Consider the following 19,239-nt stretch of genomic DNA (forward strand, 5'->3'; position numbering starts at 1 on the left):
TATTTTACTTTTACTTTTATTTTGTAAGTCTTCTAAGTCTCAATAATACATTGCCGGTGATAATGTCTCCTTCCCACTTCAAAATTAACTTTTATATTTACTATGTATATATAGTAAGATATTACATACATACATATATATTTACTTTCCATATATACTTACATATATACAAAATAAATATGAGGTGATGCTTGAAGTGGAGGTATATGTGCATACAGGTGCACATACATGCAATGAATAGTTTCTTTATTAAGTTCCCATTAGCAATGACATCCTGGATCCTTTCCAATAAATATACATAAACGTATGCACACATATCTGTGTGTCTGTATATAATGTCTTTCTCTTTGCTCAAAAAGCAGCCAAGCCAACAGGATGTTTAATCATTTTGTGATCCTTTTTGACTGTGGCTCCATTTGGAGTTTTCTTGGCAAAGATACTGGAATGGTTTGCCATTTCCTTCTCCAGCTCATTTTGCACTTGAATTAAACTGAGTTAAATGACTTAAAACCACCAGTTCAGGGCTGAATTTGAATTTAGGAAGATGAATGAGTCTTCCAGACTCCAGGTCCAGCACTTTATCTGCTTGCCCACCAGATGGCCCAAGCCAAAGGAAAAAGTACTGCATTTATGTACATGGATGCATCCATACACATGGACCTATAAGGTATATGCTTAGCTATGCTGTTTCTCCAATAGAATTAAGCTCCTTGAGGGCAGGACATGATTCCTATTTCATAAGCTCAGTGTCTGACTTAAGGGACATTTAGTAAATATTAGTTGAGTTTTCTATGGCTCTGCAATGGCTTTTCCCTTGTCATCATGGTCGGGGTAGGATAGTAGAGTCATGGATTTATAGCTGGAAGAACCTTAGACCACCTCGTACACCCTCTCTCCTCTCCATCTGACAGATGAGGAAACCAGCAAGGGCCGGCGTCTTCCTCCACCCTTTTCATCTGGCCCTGCCTGCCTGACCTCACCAGGAAGCCCCATCCACCAATCAGACGCCTCATCCGACTTGCGATGATAAATAGAAGGACAACAGAGCGAGCCAGGGAAGCCCAGTGTGAGCTGAACCTTGCCCCAGCCAGCCGGCAGCACAAAGGCAGAGCAGCACTATTCTTTTCTCGGCCAAAGACTATGGCAAGCTGGTTGTACCTCCTCTTCCTTGGCACCTCTCTGGCAGGCCTCCTGCACCTCGGGGAACCCGGTAGGATCCTGCCCTTTGACATTTCTGTTTTTGCTCCCAGGTGACTTCATCTTGGGATAAGGATGGACCTCTCCCCAGAAGAGGCAGATGGGGGAGTGGGCAGCTTGGGAGCCTCGTGCTCTATGTTTCAGCGCCTTTTCTGATCTGAGGCAGTTCAGCTGCTTCTCTAGGGGAATAACAGTGGGAATAGTGCTGGGTCTGGAACCTGAATCCCGGCTCCGCTACTGACTTTGGTCAAGTGAATTCTTTCTGGACCTCAATTTACTCATGTATAAAAAAATGGGATTTGAACCAGAGGGTCTTTAAGTTTCCTTTCAGTTCTGAATTTATTACTCTATCATCCTCTTTCTGAATGTCATCTGAGAATAATAACCCTGCTTTGACTACCAGGAATTGAGAAAAAGTCTTTCCTGTCTCTGCCAAGATTTTGATGAGAAACAGAAGTGGGGGGGGGGGGAGGATGGAGAATGACAGATGGAGGGTAACCACTAGAGAAGTGGCAAACAACAGGAAGAAGGCTGACTCAATCAGGCTCCAGATTAGACAAGGCAGCATGGTAAGGTAGGACGATGACTATTTGGTCAGGAGTATCAGCTCCGATACTACCTGGCAAGTCAAGAAGCCTCTCTGTGCCTTGGTTTCCTCATCGGTGAAATGAAGGGATTGGTCTCTAAGTTTCATTTCTGTGTGAATCTTTGATGCTAAAATAAGAGAAGTTGCTCTGAGTTCAATAGAGAGCTCACTTCCTAGGAAAGAGACTAGCAGAAGAGAAGAACTCATGCAAGGAGAAAATCCAGACAAATGCAAGAAACTAGGGTGAAAGGGACACTATAAATCTGAGCTGAAAACATAAGGGAGCTTGTTTTTGTTTCCAGCAAAATGAATGAAAAGATAAAAGATGAGCAGAGAATAAATAGAACTGATTGACAAAATGTTCATTGCAAAAGGGAACCAAAATGATAAGAAATTGGGAATAGGATATAATGGTGAGAACTAATAATAGTAACAACAATGACGCAACAGAGCGGGCAAAGTGGGCATTAATCCATGGGTTAGATAGGATGTGATAAAAATAGTGCCTGGGGTACCAGCAACCCACATAATAGGTTGTAAAAGGACTCTTAGAGAAGAAAAAAATGAAATAAAAATGGAAAGAATTCTTTACATTTCACAAAATACTTACAAAGCAATCCTCTCATGAGATCCTTACAACAACCCTAATAAATGGTGAGCATGGGACTTAAACTCCATGCTTCTAATTGCAACTGTTCTTCCTATTATACAATTCAACCATGCACTGTTGGTAAATACAGGGGATAAAAGCAATGTAGTTAAGGCCTATGCCAATACACTTTCAAATAACAAAAAATTCACATTCCTTCCTGCACACAACCCCAGGTACATCTTCCTGAAACATCATTTTCTTCATGTTATTTACTCTGCCCAAGAAGCTACTGGCTCCCTACTACTTCTTAGATAAATTCCAAATTCATTATCCTAGCTTTCAAGTAGATCTATAATACGACTTCACTTTACCTCATTCAACCTTATCTTCCATTATATTTCATAATATATGCTTTCCATTCTAACCAAATTGGTCTCATTGTATCCAAAATATACCATTTTCATTCACATTTTCTTATGAATTTCAGACAAGAATCTTGCCATCTGGATTGTTCTCCCCTTTTCAACCAAATCAAATTCTATCCCCACTTTTAGGACAACTGATTTAAAATTGGAATAGATTTCAGAATGTCATCTAGTCCAGTTCTCTCTTTTTACAGATAAGGAAACTGAGACCCATAAAGTTTAAGTAATTTGTCTAATACCACACAACTGATTCTAATTCAATATTGAACTCTAATCTTCATAACCTTAGGATAAAGATACCCTTAGGTAATAAAGTCGTGCTACAAGAGTTCGGTTCCCACATCAGACACTAACTAAATAGACAAATTTCAGTTTCCTCATTTGTTAAAATAAGCATCGTACTATAAGGAAAGCACTTTGGTAAATAAATGCTATATAAATCTGAGCTATTATTATCACCATGAATAGCCCTTACTGTCTGTAAAGTATTTTAGTGCTTGACACATTTTATTATATATTATTTAGCATAGCTATCTAGTAATTTCAAGAATATCAGTCTGGTTTTCCCAATAAAATGGTAAGCTTCCTGAGGGCAGACAATGTATCATATATATATGATCCTGAACAAAATCAGCACAGCACTGAGCACATAATAGGTGCTCAGGAAGCAAGCTTTTTTAAAAAACATATTTATTTTAATACATATTGTTTTATAAATTATGCTGGGAGAAAAAAAGCAGGACAAAAAGGAAAAATCATGGGAGAGGGAAAAAAAACAGAAAAAAAAGTGAACATAGCATGTGTTGTTTTACTTTCAATCTCCATCATTCTTTTTCTGGATGCAGATGGCATTTTCTGTCCAAAGACTATTGGGATTGCTTTAGATCACTGAACCACTTAGAAGAAGCAAGTCTTTCATAGTTTATCATCATACATTCTTATTATTATTGTGTATAATGTATTCCTGGTTCTGCTTATTTTACTCAATGTCAGTTCATGTAAATCTTTCTAGGCCTTTCTAAAATCAGCTTGTTTATCATTTTTTATTGAACAATAATATTTCAGGAAATAAGATTAATTCAATTGAATTGAACTGAATTAAAAAAAAAAAAGAAAGAAAGAAAGGAATGCCCTAGAAGGTTACTATTTTGTCTCAAAACTAGTGAGGCTAGATTCGATTTCAAATGTTTTTGAATCCTGGCCCAATACTCTATTCACTACACTAGCTAGCAGCCCCCAACTTGTGGCTTGGATAAAGTTGCTTCCCATTTTATGTAAGTATCACCATCTGCATGACATCTCATGGACATCTCCTCCTGCCTGATAATTCAGTTCCATTTAATGCATATTTATTGTGTCATACAGTTAGAAGAGGAAAAATCAGCATGGAAAAAAAATTGAAGTTAAAGTAATCAGAGAATCTTTGTGAAGAAAAAAGAATAGACATTGATCTTGAAGAATAGGTCCAGGATATGGACAAATTTGCCCAATTTGTGATATTGGGCAAATAACAAACTTTATGAGCCTCAGTTTCTTTATCTGTAAGAAGAGAGAACTGAACTAGATAACATTTTAAAGTCTATTCCAGTTCTAAAATAATTTTCCTAAAAGTAGAGGAAGAATTTGATTTAGTGGAAAGGAATCCAGGGGTCAAGACTTATGTCTGAAATTCACATGAAAATGTGAATGAGAATGGTATATTTTGGGTACGAAGAGGCTAATTTATTTGTAATGGAAAGCACATGTTATGAAGTATAATAGAAGATAAGGTTGGATGAGGTAAAGTGAAGTCATATTATAGAGATACTTGCATGCTAAGATAATGAATTTGGGCAGTGGGAAAACAGAACTAGATTTGGAGCCAGATGATCTGCATTTCACAATTTTGAGTTAAACCTAAGAAAGTTTCTTAAACTCTACATGTTAACCCAATGATACCATTGCTCGACCTATGATTCAAAGAGGTCAAAAACAGAGAAAAGGTTCCACATATGCCAAATATTCATAGGAACAATTTTTGTAGCAGTAAAGAACTGGAAAAGCAAGTGAATGCCCATTTTTGCAAATGACTAGACAAATTGCAATATGTGAATTTTTTTGGGATATTGTGTCATTAGAAATGACTAATATGGAGAATTTAGAGAAATTTGAGGAAAGACTTGCATGAACTTACAGAGTGAGGTAAGCAGAATCAGAAAAAAACAATTTACACAATTACCACAATGGCAAAAGGAAAATGCCATTGAAAAAGTGCTGGTCTGAAGTGAGGAAAACCTAAGTTCAAATCTGATCTCAGATTCTCACAATCTGTGTGGCCTTGAGCAAGTCACTTAACTATTTGCCTCAGTTTCCTCATCTGTAAAATAAGCTGAAGAAGGAAATGGCAAGCTACTCTGGTATTTTTGCCAAAATTCCCAACTAAACAACAATATTCCACACATTGAATCCATCAGCTCTCTGTCAGGAGGTGGGTACCATTGTACATCATTGAGTTGATAGAATTTTTAAGTCTTTCAAAATATTTTTGTACATATGAGTCCTTTCTTTTTTTTTTTTTTTATTTTGAAGTATACACCTAATAATGGTGTTGTTAAGTCTAAAGATACTTGCAAGTAACTTATGACATCATTCCAAAATGTTTTAAAGGCATAAGGTAGAATTTCTTTTAACTGCAATTTTTGTTTCAAGGGAAGGTTTATCTCTCCATCACTTGGTAAAAAAGATGGTCAGAGGCAGTCATTGGGAAATAACAGTGTGTCTATTTTTGTTCCAACTTTGCCATTGCTTGCCATATGACTTCCGACTTTGCTCTTTCTTTCATCACTTTACTTCAGTTTTCTCATGTGGAAAATCTGTCAGGTGATGATCCTTTTGTACCTCACAAGTTATTGTGAGGAAAGTGCTTTACTTACTAAAAAGTTTTGTATTAATACAAATAATTTGTATTTGTAATAATAAATTAATGTAATAATTAATTGTAATAATACTAAGTGGAGGGAGACAAGAAAGTTCCAACAAAGATGCAAGAACATGAGCAATAGCAGAGCTAAAAATGAGCAGAGTTGATAGTGAACATGGTTGCAGTGGACAATACACATTAGTAAATTAGCAGTTTAACGCTAGAAAGGTAAACTATGAATGAATTGTGGAGAGCCTTGAATTCTAAATTGAGTGACTAGACCCTAGAGACAAATAAAACTGGTTGTTCAGGTTTTTTGTAAAAGACATTAAAGAAGAGGTATTTAGGAAAATTAAAAAGCAGTATAGAGTAGTAACTGGAAAGGTAGCTTAGAAAGCAAGCCTGCAAGCAGGAATACTTAGGTTTATGCCCGGCATCTGACATATACTAACCATGGGCAAGTTACTTAAGCCAGGGACCCTGTAAATTCTCCAAGAATACAAATTAATCTACATTAATTAAATCTCCATCAGTGGAGAGAGTTTTCATACCAGGAGTTCTCCCCTATCAATCAAATCACTAATCTGAATCCAATAAAATGGTAGTAGAAAAAGAAAATTTGGAGTCACAAAAGACCAGAGTCTGGGAGAAGAGAACATGCTATTGTACCATGAGATGATAAGGATTTAGGTAAAGATAAATTCAATGAGATGAGAAACGAAAGATTTCTTATTTTTAATTTAATTTAAAAATCTCTGACTTTTAAATATCATTTGAAAAAAAGTAAAACATTTATTGAAAAAATGTTTAAAATAGACAGATTTGCAAGTATTATTATTGTATAATGATTCATAGCAAAGTTTTATGATGTCTACTTGATAAGAATAAAACACAATTTAAAAAATTTTAAAAACAACAAAAGAAAAGAATAAAACACAATAACATGAGATTAACACGTACCTATAAATACTATCTAGAATCATTTAAAAATAGAATTTTATTTAAATTTATGGAATAAAAAATAAAATCATTTATGAAGATAGCAAACAGAATAAATAAAAAAAATTATTGAATAAGAAAAATGAAAATGTATAGAGCTAGCAAACATAAATAAAACCATTTATTGAAAATAAAATAAAATAATTTAAAGAGACAGCAAACAAAACACATAAAAAATAATTTGTGAAATTTAAAAAAATTTTAAATTTGTGAAACAAAATGCAATAATCTATAGATAATTCAAGCATGAGGTGATAAAGATTTAGAGAAGGATAGCCACAGTGAGAAGAGACAGGAAAGATTGAATCTAGGTGATATTATAAAGTAAGAATTACATTTTTCATAGTATATAAGCTACATTTTTAAACCTCAGGATCTTGAAGAATGTTAATTGGCCAAAATGTAATAGTCAATTCAGATGGGAAGATAAATTCAGTTTTTAATTTGAATAATTTTAAGATTATGGAGGGAATCCAAGTAGAGATGTCCTGAAGATAATTCAAATATGGAACTGAAGGTGAAGTGAGAGGGTAAACATTTCTGTTTAGGAATCATTCTCAAAGAGGCAATACAAGAAACCAAAAACTGGATGAGGTTTCTAAAGGAAACAGAGCAGAGAAAAAAGCCTAGAAGGTCAAGGATAAGCTGAGTGTAATGGCCACATTTAGGAGATATTAAAAGAAGGAAGAGCTAATAAGCTGAGTCAGAAAAGGAGCAACCAGGGAACTCAGAAAGAGGAAGCCTAGAACAAAGAAAGGAATCTTAACAATCATATCACTGAATTTCCTCACATTACAGATGAGAAAACTGATACTCAGAAATAGTAAATGAATTGAAGTATCATAACATGAAAGCCAAAGGAGGAAAGAATTTCAAGAAAGGAAGGATATCCAGCCATGTCAAGATCATCTCATCCATCATTAATCTCTGGGTCAGAGCAAAGTGTTAATACTATAGGAAGATTTAGTTTGATCTTAAGAAATAAATTTAAGTGAAACTGTTGTACACAAATCAGCTTTTTAAAAATTGTTCTGAAACTAACAGAATCCCATTTTGTACTGATTGTATTTTAACCATTATGGGCCACAAGGTGACTAACTAAGTGAATAGAGTTCTGGGCTTTGAGTCAGGAAGGTCTGAACTCAAAATCAGCCTCAGACACTTGCTGTCTCTGTGACCCTAAGCAAGACACTTAACCTGTTTGCCTTAGTCCACTGCAAAAGGAAATGGAAAGCTATTTCCATATCTTCGCCAAGAAAATCCCATGGACAGTATCAGTGTACTATAGTCCATGAGGGTCACAAAATCAGACACAGTTGAATACTTTTCAACAAAATAAATATTAACCATTAGATTATGAGATCCTCAAGGCCAGAGATCATCATTTGTTATTGTTGTTGTTGTTTTTATATCCCCAAATAGACAGTTAATACAATGGATAATTAGGAAAACCTAAGACCAAAACTTCCCTTAGATAATTATTAGCTGTGTTATCCTGGACAAGTCTTTTAATGTCTATTTGCCTCAGTTTCCTTAACTGTAAAATGGGGATAATAATAGTAGGTATTTCACAGGGTTGTTATGACAATTGAATGAAAGACTATTTGTGAAGTGCTTAGCACAGTGCCTGGCACACAGTAAAAACTACATCAGTCCTAAATATTATTGTTAACGCTAGCACTTAGCACGGTGCCTGGTACATAGTAGGTGCTTAATAAATGCTTACTAACTGTCTGATCTCAATTGAATTCTCCAACACAAGAGTCTGAAACCAAGCTTTTGGATAGTCATGGAGAAAAGCATAAGATGAAAATCAGTTTCACAGACTCATATTTTCCCCTATTAAGATTATTCCCAATTAGAGATTTTTTTAGCCTAAATCTGACCTACACAAATGTCCTCCCATTTGACCTCCAGATCCATACTTTGTACAACCTTCAGGTCTTCTCTACATAACACTCCCTCTACAACCTTAACTATAACCTTTAGCAACTTTCCAAAGGCTGAGGAAAAGGGCACCATGTCTCTCTGCTTTGAAGAATGTACTATTGAGGACTCAGGAGGAGAAGATTTTGACTGATTTTATACCAAAAAAGGAGTATAAAATCCCACTAACTGTGTGTTGCTAATTATTTTATAGTTTTCCTAAATCAAGAAAAGGCTAACCATGTCCTGAAGAGGACCCGGAGGGCTAATACACTATTTGAAGAACTAAAGAAAGGAAATCTCGAGAGAGAATGTCTTGAAGAAACCTGTTCTTTTGAAGAAGCCAGAGAAGTCTTTGAAAACCAAGAAAAAACGGTAAGAATTAATGAACCTAACTAAATTAATTAAAGGATTAACTAATTTTGTGCTCCATCTAAGAGATTTTCAGTATACTATATTTGTGGGAGAGCTTTGTTTGTCCCCTTCCTCATATTCATCTAAATTTTTTTGTTGTTCTTGTTCAGTTATTTACAGTTGTGTCCAACTCTGAACATTTCTTAGCAAAGATACTGGCATGGTTTGCCATTTCCTTCTCAGGCTCTCAGAGGAGAAAACTATAGCAAACAAGATTAGGTGGCTTGTCCAGAGTTACACAACTTGTGTCTATGGATCTATTTGAACTTAGGAAGATGAACCTTTCTGACTTCAGAACTTACTCTCTATCTACTTTACCACCTAACTTCTTTACTTGATATCAAAAGTACAGTGGAAAGAACAGTGGATTTGGAATCCACAGAACTGATCCTTAGTCCCAGCTCTGTCCTTTGCCAACTGTATGAGTGCCCTTGGACAAATCACCTCCTCAGTTTTCTCATCTGTGAAATGAAAGGATTGGACTAGATCATAAGATGTAGAAAAAATACTACACATTTACAGTTGCATTCTTTTCTCATCATCTGATAGAATAGTATTACTGAGATATGAATTCATTTAACATTCATCTTACATATATTAAATGCCTCCTACATTCAAGTCATTGGATGAGTACTGGACAAGATAAAAAACCTCAGAGAAGTTATAATACAACTTTTTTATAACTTTTTGATTTTCAAGAAAGATTAAAGATATATTTCTAATTATTATGTCAGTGGTTGTGACATTGTCTCACTTTCATAAAAGTAGAATGATTTTTCATTTTTTATTCACTCGCTATCATTTGGGAAGATCAATTTATGGAAAGTAGGAAACAAAATATCACTTTCAGTTTCTCTTAGTCCTCCAATTAGATTATCTTTCCTTAATTGTATGAAAACATATGATAGTCTGCGCTTTTCTAATCTGATAAATCTATTTTTCCTCATCAGATGGAATTCTGGAATAAATACAGAGGTGAGTTACATTTAAATTTTATTTTTACAAGTAAGATTAGATGCATATATATATATATATATAGGAATGGAATTTAATTTCAAAACAAAGAAACTCCATCTTGGTTTTAAGTAATTACTGCTCAGCCTTAGTTTGATGGAAAAGAAAAACAATGTTTATCTGTGAAGAATGCCTGTTACTCAGTATCCTATTAAAAAGATATTTCTTAACTATACTTAATCATCTGTATTATATAGACCATCTTAAAAGTCTTAATGCAGTTTTAAAAATAGTTATTTAAGCTATTGAAAAGACTGCACTAAGACTTTGGGGATCCTATATATCTCTAATTTTTCTTTAATGGACTATACTATATATTACCTGTGTCCTGCTTTAATTGTTTGAACCATATATCATCCATATCTTCTTAAAGCAGAATATTTTTCTAGGGGCAGCTAGGTGGCGCAGTGGATAGAGCACCAGCCTTGAATTCAGGAGGACCCGAATTCAAATCTGGTCTCAGACACTTAACACTTCCTAGCTGTGTGACCCTGGGCAAGTCACTTTCAGGAAAAAAAAAAAAAAAAAAAAAAAAGCAGAATATTTTTAGTCCTATGAATTTCTGATGTATCTTAAGAAGAATATTTTTGCTTTCGTATCTTTTTGGGTCCTGTTAGCATAGCCAAGCAGATAAGCACTTCCTTTATTTTTCCCCTAAATAAAAGATGCATAAAAGAAGAGATATCTCCTTGTAAATCTACCTTGAACTGCAAGTAAAAAAAAAAAAAAAAAAAACTATTGACTATTGATTGGATATCAGAATTTTATTTCAGGTATCTTGCATAACATGTGTGTATATCGAGGTGTAAATGTGTAGCATATCCCAAAAATCTTTTTTTTTTTTTTTTTTTTTCAATTTTATTAATTTATTTTTTTTTAATTATTATATATATATATATATTTTATAATATTATCCCTTGTATTCATTTTTCCAATTTACCCCCCCTCCCTCTATTCCCTCTCCCCGACGACAGGCAATACCATACATTTTACATGTGTTACAATATAGTCTAGGTACAATACATGTGTGCGAATATCACTTTCTTGTTGCACAATAAACATTAGAATCCGAAGGTACATGCAACCTGGGCAGACAGATATTAGTGCTAACAATTTTCATTCCCCTCCCAGTGTTTCTTCTCTGGGTGCAGCTACCTCTGTCCATCATTGATCAACTGGAAGTGAGTTGGATCTTCTTTATGTTGAAGATTTCCACTTCCATCAGAATACATCCTCATACAGCATTGTTGTTGAAGTGTACAGTGATCTTCTGGTTCTGCTCATTTCACTCAGCATCAGTTGATTTAAGTCTCTCCAGGCCTCTCTGTATTCCTCCTGCTGGTCATTTCTTACCGAGCAATAATATTCCATAACCTTCATATACCACAATTTACCCAACCATTCTCCAACTGATGGACATCCATTCATCCTCCAGTTTCTAGCTACAACAAAAAGAGCTGCCACAAACATTTTGGCACATATATGTCTCTTTCCGCTCTTTAGTATTTCTTTGGGATATAATCCCAGTAGTAGCGCTGCTGGGTCAAAGGGTATGCACAGTTTGATAACTTTTTTATCCCAAAAATCTTAATGCAGTGTTAAGCATATGGGCAGCTAGATGGCAAAGGGGATAGAGCCCCAAATAGGGGTACAAAGAATTAGATGCAACTGAAATATCTGAACATAATATATGTATGTGTGTTCATATATGTATATTCGCTGTTCAGCCATTACTAACTCTTTTTGAACCTATGGACCATAGCATGCTAATACTGTCTGTCTATAGAGTGTTCCTGGCAAAGATAGTGTAGAGTTTGCCATTTCCTTCTCCAGCTCATTTTACAGATGAAGAAATTTTTTGCCCTGAGGCTGGGGTTAAGGGACTTGCCCAGGGTCACACAGCTAGGAAGTGTTAAGTGTCTGAGACCAGATTTGAACTCGGGTCCTCCTGAATTCAACGCTTGTGCTCTATCCACTGCACCACCTAGCTGCCTCTACAGATGAAGAAATTGAGGGAAACAGGATTAAGTGACTTGCCCAGAACCACACAACTAGTAAATATCTGAGGCTGGATTTGAACTCAGATCTTCCTGACTCTATCCACTGAGCCATTTAGCTATCTCTGTGTGTATATACATGCTATTTCAGTCAGGTCCAACCTTAGAGTTTGCTTGATTGTGTATGTATGAGTGTGTGTTTGTGTGTGTGTGTGTGTGTGTGTGTATACAAACACACATACAAATATATGAAATAGGGTAATAACTTCAGGAAAGGGAAGGAATTATGTTCTACAACACCACCATGTGGGTGACCTAGGGTCCTGCTGTGCTTGCCATCAGCCAATCAACAAACATTTATCAAGCCCCTACTGTCTAAGGCATAGATACAAAGGTGAAAAAAAAAAAAAATTAGTTCCTGTCCTCAAGGAACTTGCATTTTAACTTACTTTTTAAGATTTTACTGCAAATGAATGGCATAGCCAATCCTAGACTCAAAGCTAGGTTATTGTTTTTAATTCCACCCAACACTTCCATTAATTCATTATTGGGTCTTGGGCAACTCAGTTCCTCTCTCTGGACCTCAGTTCCTTAACTGATAAAATGAGGTCATGATTGGATGATCTTAAAGGTCTTTCTTAGCTCTTATAATTTGTGATCTTTTTGGAAAATAGAGCGTCATTTGCAAGGAATCCTAGAGACTCATTATCAAAATACAATGGTGTCAATACTCTCTTATGCCAAAGTAAAGCAGTAGCTAAAATGCTAGGCATGGAATCAGGAAAACTTGAATTCAAATCCCATCTCAGACATTTATTAGCTGTGTGATCCCGGATAAGTTACTATCTGCCTCAATTTCCTCAACTGAAAAATGGGGGTAATAATAGCACCAACTCCTAGGGTTATTGTAAGCATCAAATGAGATAATGGTTATAAAGCACTTAGCACAATCCCCAGCAAATAGTAGATGCTTAATAAATATTTTTTACTTACTTTCTTCCCTTTACAAAGTCAAATTGTTTTCCCACCTCTGAATAGCTTTGCCTTTGGGTTGTGTTTTCAACCAAAACTTCCCTTTGGAAAGATTCAGGTCAGGTCAGGTATCCTGAATCATCAATCCCACATGTGGAATGTCATATAAGAGCAAGTAGAGAGGGAACATATAGCTATGACAAGGTAAGGGAGTAGCTGATGGAACTTTGTTGGGCACAGTTAGCAAGGTCATCGGGTTTGTCTAAAAGCGATATTGTTGGCAAAGTCAAGGAGTTTCCATTAGGGATGATGGAAAACCTTTGAAAACGTTGGTTTCCAAGACTTTTCTTTGCAGATGGTGACCAGTGTGAAAACAACCCTTGTCAGAATCAAGGGAACTGTAAAGATGGACTTGGAGAATACACCTGCATATGTATGGAAGGATTCGAAGGCAAAAACTGTGAATTTTGTAAGTCTTATTTATAATAGTATCTTAACATATTATCTAAGGAATAAGCAGTGGAGAAAAGAGATGAAGAAAAGATTAACACATGAGTTCTTAAATGCTGTGCCTTTCAGATTTACACATTACATTGAATACTTATCTGTACTAAGGGACTGTAGGAATGGGGAAGGGAGGAAGACTTACAGAGAGAAGGGAAAAGAAGAAAGAAGTAGGAATTTGGAGGGAAGGATGATGTGTCAATAAACAAAAACATCTTCATCCAAAAGGTATTTTAGTGTTTGTTTCTATTGCTAAAGAACAGAAACAGATTACAGGTATCTCTCCAACATCATAATTTTTTTCATGATACTTTGGATATGGACTCTCGTGGTTCATAATGGATATGGTCACCATCAGAAATGAATTGGAAATTTGGGGTAAGTTTTACGGAAGCCACAGACAATATGCAAAGGCCAGCAAATGATACAGAAAAAATTTAGTAATTCATAAATGCATAATATATAGTATTATATAATATCAACATATTTTACATTTAATATCATAATAATTCAGAGCTTTCTGGTATGAAGGGAAGGTCAAAATTTTTAAACTGATTTTCCAGATGCAAGAAAAAGGACAACATATCTCTAATTCCCACAATGTGGAAGGGACAACTATACTTTTAAAATATCTATAATGTCCCTAATTAAATAAAATAAGAAATTTGGGGCATGGTTGTATATGCATTAAATATATCTTCTTAAGTATATAAATATGTTCTTTAGACATAGTCTAACTTTGGAAGGAATTTTAGATGATAGAATTATCAATCAATCAACAATCATTTATTAAGTACCTTGTAGGTACTATAAACTGGTTATACCAAGTCAAAAATTAAATAGTTCCTGCCCTAAAGAAGCTTACATTCTGCAAGGGAAACAATATGCATATAAGTTTATGGAAAATATCTACAAGTTAAATTTATAGGTTTCCATAAACATATTGTATTCACTCTTATTTTTGTGGTCAATGTCTTTATGGAACATAAAATATTGTCCCAATAATGCAGCCTCCTTCCCAGTTAATAGATAGACTGCCTCCAGTGTTAAATATAAGTCCTCAAAGCATACATGCAAGCAAAACCAGAATAAAATATCAAAAGGCATAAAATAAGCAAAAAAAAAATATTGTAGAAGGTTACTAAGTAAAGCTGGGGAAGGATTCGCATGGGGCACTGGAAAGGACATTACTCTTGGAGTCAGAAGATGTGTGTTCGAGTCTGGTTTCTGCTTACTTACCAACTATGCATCCTGGGAAAAGTCACTTGATATGTCTGGATTTAAGTTTCCCCATTTATAAAAAAATGGGGTTGATCTAGCTGATCTACCAGTCTCTTCCAGTTCTAAATTTCTAATCTTATGAGTCTTTCGATCAGCACACCAGAATGCTATTGATGATGATGATGATGATGATGATGATGATGATGATGATGATGATGATGGAGGTGGAGGTGGAGGTGGGGGAAGGGAGGAATTTCTGTCTGATTAAAACTTCTGGAATGGTAGAGTTTTCAAAATTGAAGGACATAGGGGCACAGCATGACAGCCTGCTGCTATGGCTGCCCCTTCTGGAAAAATTAATGGTTTCCTGAAGGTACTAAAGTAAATTGAGTTTTGGCCATACTGATACTTCCACCAAGTCTAACACACTTCTTTGTTGGGCAGCAAAACTAACACTCTGTAGCTTGGATAATGGAGAGTGTGACCAGTTCTGCAAAGAAGAAAAGAGCACTGTGGTATGTAGCTGCGCCAGTGGCTACATCCTGGGAGACGATGGCAAATCCTGTATCCCTACAGGTAGGAAGTTGTGTGGGTCTATGAAGCAGCAGGGCTGCTGTCTTGTCAAGATAGGAAACCAATATACTATACACACAATATAAGTGATTGGAAAGGACTCTAAATTGAAAGAGCCTGGGTTCAAATTCTGGCTCTCCTACTTGCCATCTGTGTGATCTTGAGCACATCTCTGGTGTCTATTTCCTCATCCTTGAAAATGAGTTTGGCGTAGAAAGTTTCAGAGTATCCTCTAAGCTCTAAGTCTCTAAGAGGGCTAGAGTATGGGAAACAGAGAATAGAGAAGGATATAGATGGTTCCAAGGAATAAATGTCTAAAGGAGAAAGTAAATTAAATGATTAAGAGATTTGGGGATGGATATAAAGGAGAGTGCTTTGAAAAATGATTTTCATGTGATATTCATTCAATATAACAGTTTTCTTCTATAAAATGAAGCACTTTAAGATTTATAAGGAATTTTAGAGTTTTTTCATTTAGCCTGTGAGGTAGATGCATCCCTGTTTTATTGGATGGACACAGTGAATGACAGAAATGAAATAATTTAACTAGCATCACCCTAATCAGGTGTTCAATTCTAAGGTAGGTCTCAAATCCAAGTCCTCCATTCTTAGTCCCTCATTCAACTCACAAAGTCATGGGGACTCTCAAAAAATATATAAATATGAAACATGAAAAAATATAAAATTATGATGAATGCAGATGGGATGAATATGGACTTATTCCCCAAAGCCCTAAATACTAGGGAAAAGAAGCCATTTCTTGGAAATTTGGGAGTCATCCACTTTTGGCAACAAAAGGACACTTTACATAGTGAATAGTAAATATTGGCAAATCACTCCACCTGTCTTAGACAAATTCCCCATCTGTAAAAATAAAATGTGAACACATGAGGTCTGTGTATCTCACAGAGGCACGGGGGGGGAACGACACTTTGGCAAAATACAATGTAAATGTAAGCAAGAATTGCGATTACTATTTTCTTGAGAGGCAGTGCAAACTGAAGTATAAACAGGTTCAATGATGATATAAATTAATATAATGTTTTATATATATAGTATTGTATTATATATTATTTATATTATATTACATATGATACATGTAATATAATGTATTATATTATGTATGTTATATATATATATTAAAATATAGTATCAGTTATATTACATATGTCATATAATTTAATACAATTAATAATAGATCCATATTACCACGGTCCAGTAACATCAGGCAAGGAGATTGCTATAGAGAAATGACTTTGAATCAATAAGCTCTGGCCTAAACATCAACACAGCCTCTGTGACAGATGTGGGAAAAAATACTAGTGGGAGAAAAGATGATTTCACTGGTGTTGGGATGCCCTTCCAGGTCACTGAAAAAAAAAATAGTCCCTGTCCTCAAGGAGCTTACAACCTAACAGAAGAAGATATCACACTGAAGAAACTCAGGCTAACTGAAAACATCCAAGGTTTATTAAGGGAAGGGAAGTTGTTTTAGGCTATACATGACAAACACACAACCCAAACAAGAGTTCCAAGTGTAGTCCAAACCAGATTAAAATGTTATTAGGAAATAGTTAACAAAATAAGTAAAAATAGAATAGAACATAGATAATGTTTTTATGTGATTTTCTAAATCAATATGCAACAAAGATCCTAATGTATGGTTTAGTAGCCCACTTTCTATTTGAGTATAACACCACTATTATAGGCAGCATCCTTACCTTCTTGGGGAAGAATACAGCCATGCTATCCTATAACATATCCCCTGGTACCAGGGTTCCGGCCCAAATCCACTGGAAATCCTTCTTGACATAGAACTGAATAATGGATGGAAAAATTATCAATTCACACCTCCCTGGACAGGGAATCAAAAAGACCTGACCTCAAATTCCTCCTTGGATGCTTAGTAGTTATGTGGCCCTGGGCAGGTCATTTAGCAATTCCTAGCCTCAGTTTCCTTATCTATAGTATAGGATAATAATAATAATAACACTTAAGTCATAAGATTGTTGTGAGGTTCAAATATCTGGCACTTTGCAAAATCTTGAAGTGCCATTTAAATGCTAGTTCTTATGATTAGCTTTTCCTATTCCCTATTATTAATTTTTAAAAGTTTAAAAAATAGTTATTTTTTATTTCTTCCCTAACAAGCTGGTTTTTGGTTGTGCATAATTCACACACATACATGCACACACACACACACACACACACACACACACACACACACACACACCAGACACACACACACACACAGACACCAGGGAACTATCCAAAAATACTAAGAAGCAAGGAAAAGCAAAAGGCTTTAATAAAGAAGTAGGGATATAGTCCAGGGCCTGATGTCAGGAAGTCTCATCTTCCTGAATTCAAATCTGCCCTCGGGCACTCGCTAGCTACGTGATCCTGAATAAATTCCTTAATCTATCTGGAAGAAATGACAAACCCAAGAAAATCCCAAATGGAATCACAAAGAGAGGGACATGACTGATACAATCACCAAATAATCAACCTCAGAATAAATAGATCTAAGAAATAATTCACACCTAGTTGTGAAGCTAAGAAACTTTCCCTTTGAAAATGAGATACTTTTTTTTTCTTTTTGATCCAATTTTTCTTGTGCTGCATGATGAATATGGAAGTATGTTTAGAAGGATTGTACACATTTTATCTATATTGAATTGCTTTCTGAATTGGGGAGAGGGGAGAGGGAAGAGGAGAGAAGGGAAGAGAGGGAGAAAAATTTGGAACCAAAGGCTATTGCAAAATTGAATGCTGAAAATTATCTTTGCATGTATTTGGAAAAATAAAATACTATGTAATATCTAGCAAAAAAGAAAAAGAAAATGGAACCAAAAAAGTTGAGATAGTATCATTGAAGCTAACTGTGACAGAGGAGTTGTTTGTATGAATTAGGGATACTTTAAGACATCAATTATTTTCTTTCTTCTTTCAGAACCCTACCCATGTGGAAAATACACAGCGGAAAGAAGGAAGAGGTCAGTCATAGAACCTGACATACAAAGTATTCCTTTTCGAGAGTTAAATGAGGATCCATCTTCAGAGCCAGAGACAGAGACCCTGGCTCCCACAAAGGATCCTTTAAAGGGACTCTTCCCAAATTACACAGAAAGCAATGATAAAGGAGATGATTTAACAAGGATTGTTGGAGGAAGAGATTGCAAAGAGGGAGAATGTCCATGGCAGGTAATTACTATTTGTATCAATATTGTCAGAAATTTGGTTTGATATCTCTCAATTACATGAAGTTAACTAAAATTGTCATCAATGGTCATTTTTTAAACATGCTCCATCAATCCTTATTATTGTGTAAGCTATCCTTATTCTTGAAGTGTTGGACCAAAGAGAACTACTGCCCTAGGCCCTAGATTGGTGGAAATAGAAGAATGCTGGATTTGTAACTAGAGGACCTGGGTCCAAATCCTTGTTCTGCCATTTGTGCAAATGTGGACTGCATTTTCTTCATCTGTAAAATCAGATGGTTAGACCAAATGATCTCTTCCACAGTCCCATCTAGTTCTAAATGTGAGCTCCTATAATCTAAGAATTTTCTATCTTACCCAGACTTTCTGACAGGGGTACACACCTGGGACAAAGACAAGAGAATAAAAACATCTGTGGAAATACAAAATGTATTACAGGTGTGGCTTACAAAATACACAATGTGTTTGTTCCTTAGCCTAAGATGGGTTTCATAGCCTTAGAAGGCAATATTGCTATTGTTATTTAGTTCTTTGTTATTTTTTTGTTATATTGTTCTTTGTTATATTGTTATTTAGACTCTTTGTGACTCAATTTGAGGTTTTCTTGGCAGACATACTAGAGTAGTTTTCCATGTCCTTCTCCAGTTAATTTAATAGATAAGGAAAATGAGGCAAACACTAGATTAAGGGACTTGTCTA

The 19,239-nt window shown here is 35.4% G+C and overlaps 1 protein-coding gene across 1 annotated transcript in view; it reads left to right on the plus strand.

The window, feature by feature from the left end:
* Positions 1–1,036: 1,036 nt before the first annotated feature.
* F10 (coagulation factor X) overlaps positions 1,037–19,239 on the plus strand; it is a 28,347-nt gene continuing 10,144 nt past the window's right edge. Inside the window, exons 1-6 of the mRNA XM_074299567.1 lie at positions 1,037–1,210; positions 8,839–8,999; positions 9,989–10,013; positions 13,377–13,490; positions 15,191–15,322; positions 18,273–18,523. Coding sequence (XP_074155668.1) covers positions 1,141–1,210; positions 8,839–8,999; positions 9,989–10,013; positions 13,377–13,490; positions 15,191–15,322; positions 18,273–18,523 — 753 coding nt within the window. The 5' untranslated portion in view covers positions 1,037–1,140. The remainder of the gene's footprint in view (positions 1,211–8,838; positions 9,000–9,988; positions 10,014–13,376; positions 13,491–15,190; positions 15,323–18,272; positions 18,524–19,239) is intronic.

This window comes from Sminthopsis crassicaudata, chromosome 3, assembly GCF_048593235.1.
Source record: "Sminthopsis crassicaudata isolate SCR6 chromosome 3, ASM4859323v1, whole genome shotgun sequence".
Classification (NCBI taxonomy): domain Eukaryota; kingdom Metazoa; phylum Chordata; class Mammalia; order Dasyuromorphia; family Dasyuridae; genus Sminthopsis; species Sminthopsis crassicaudata.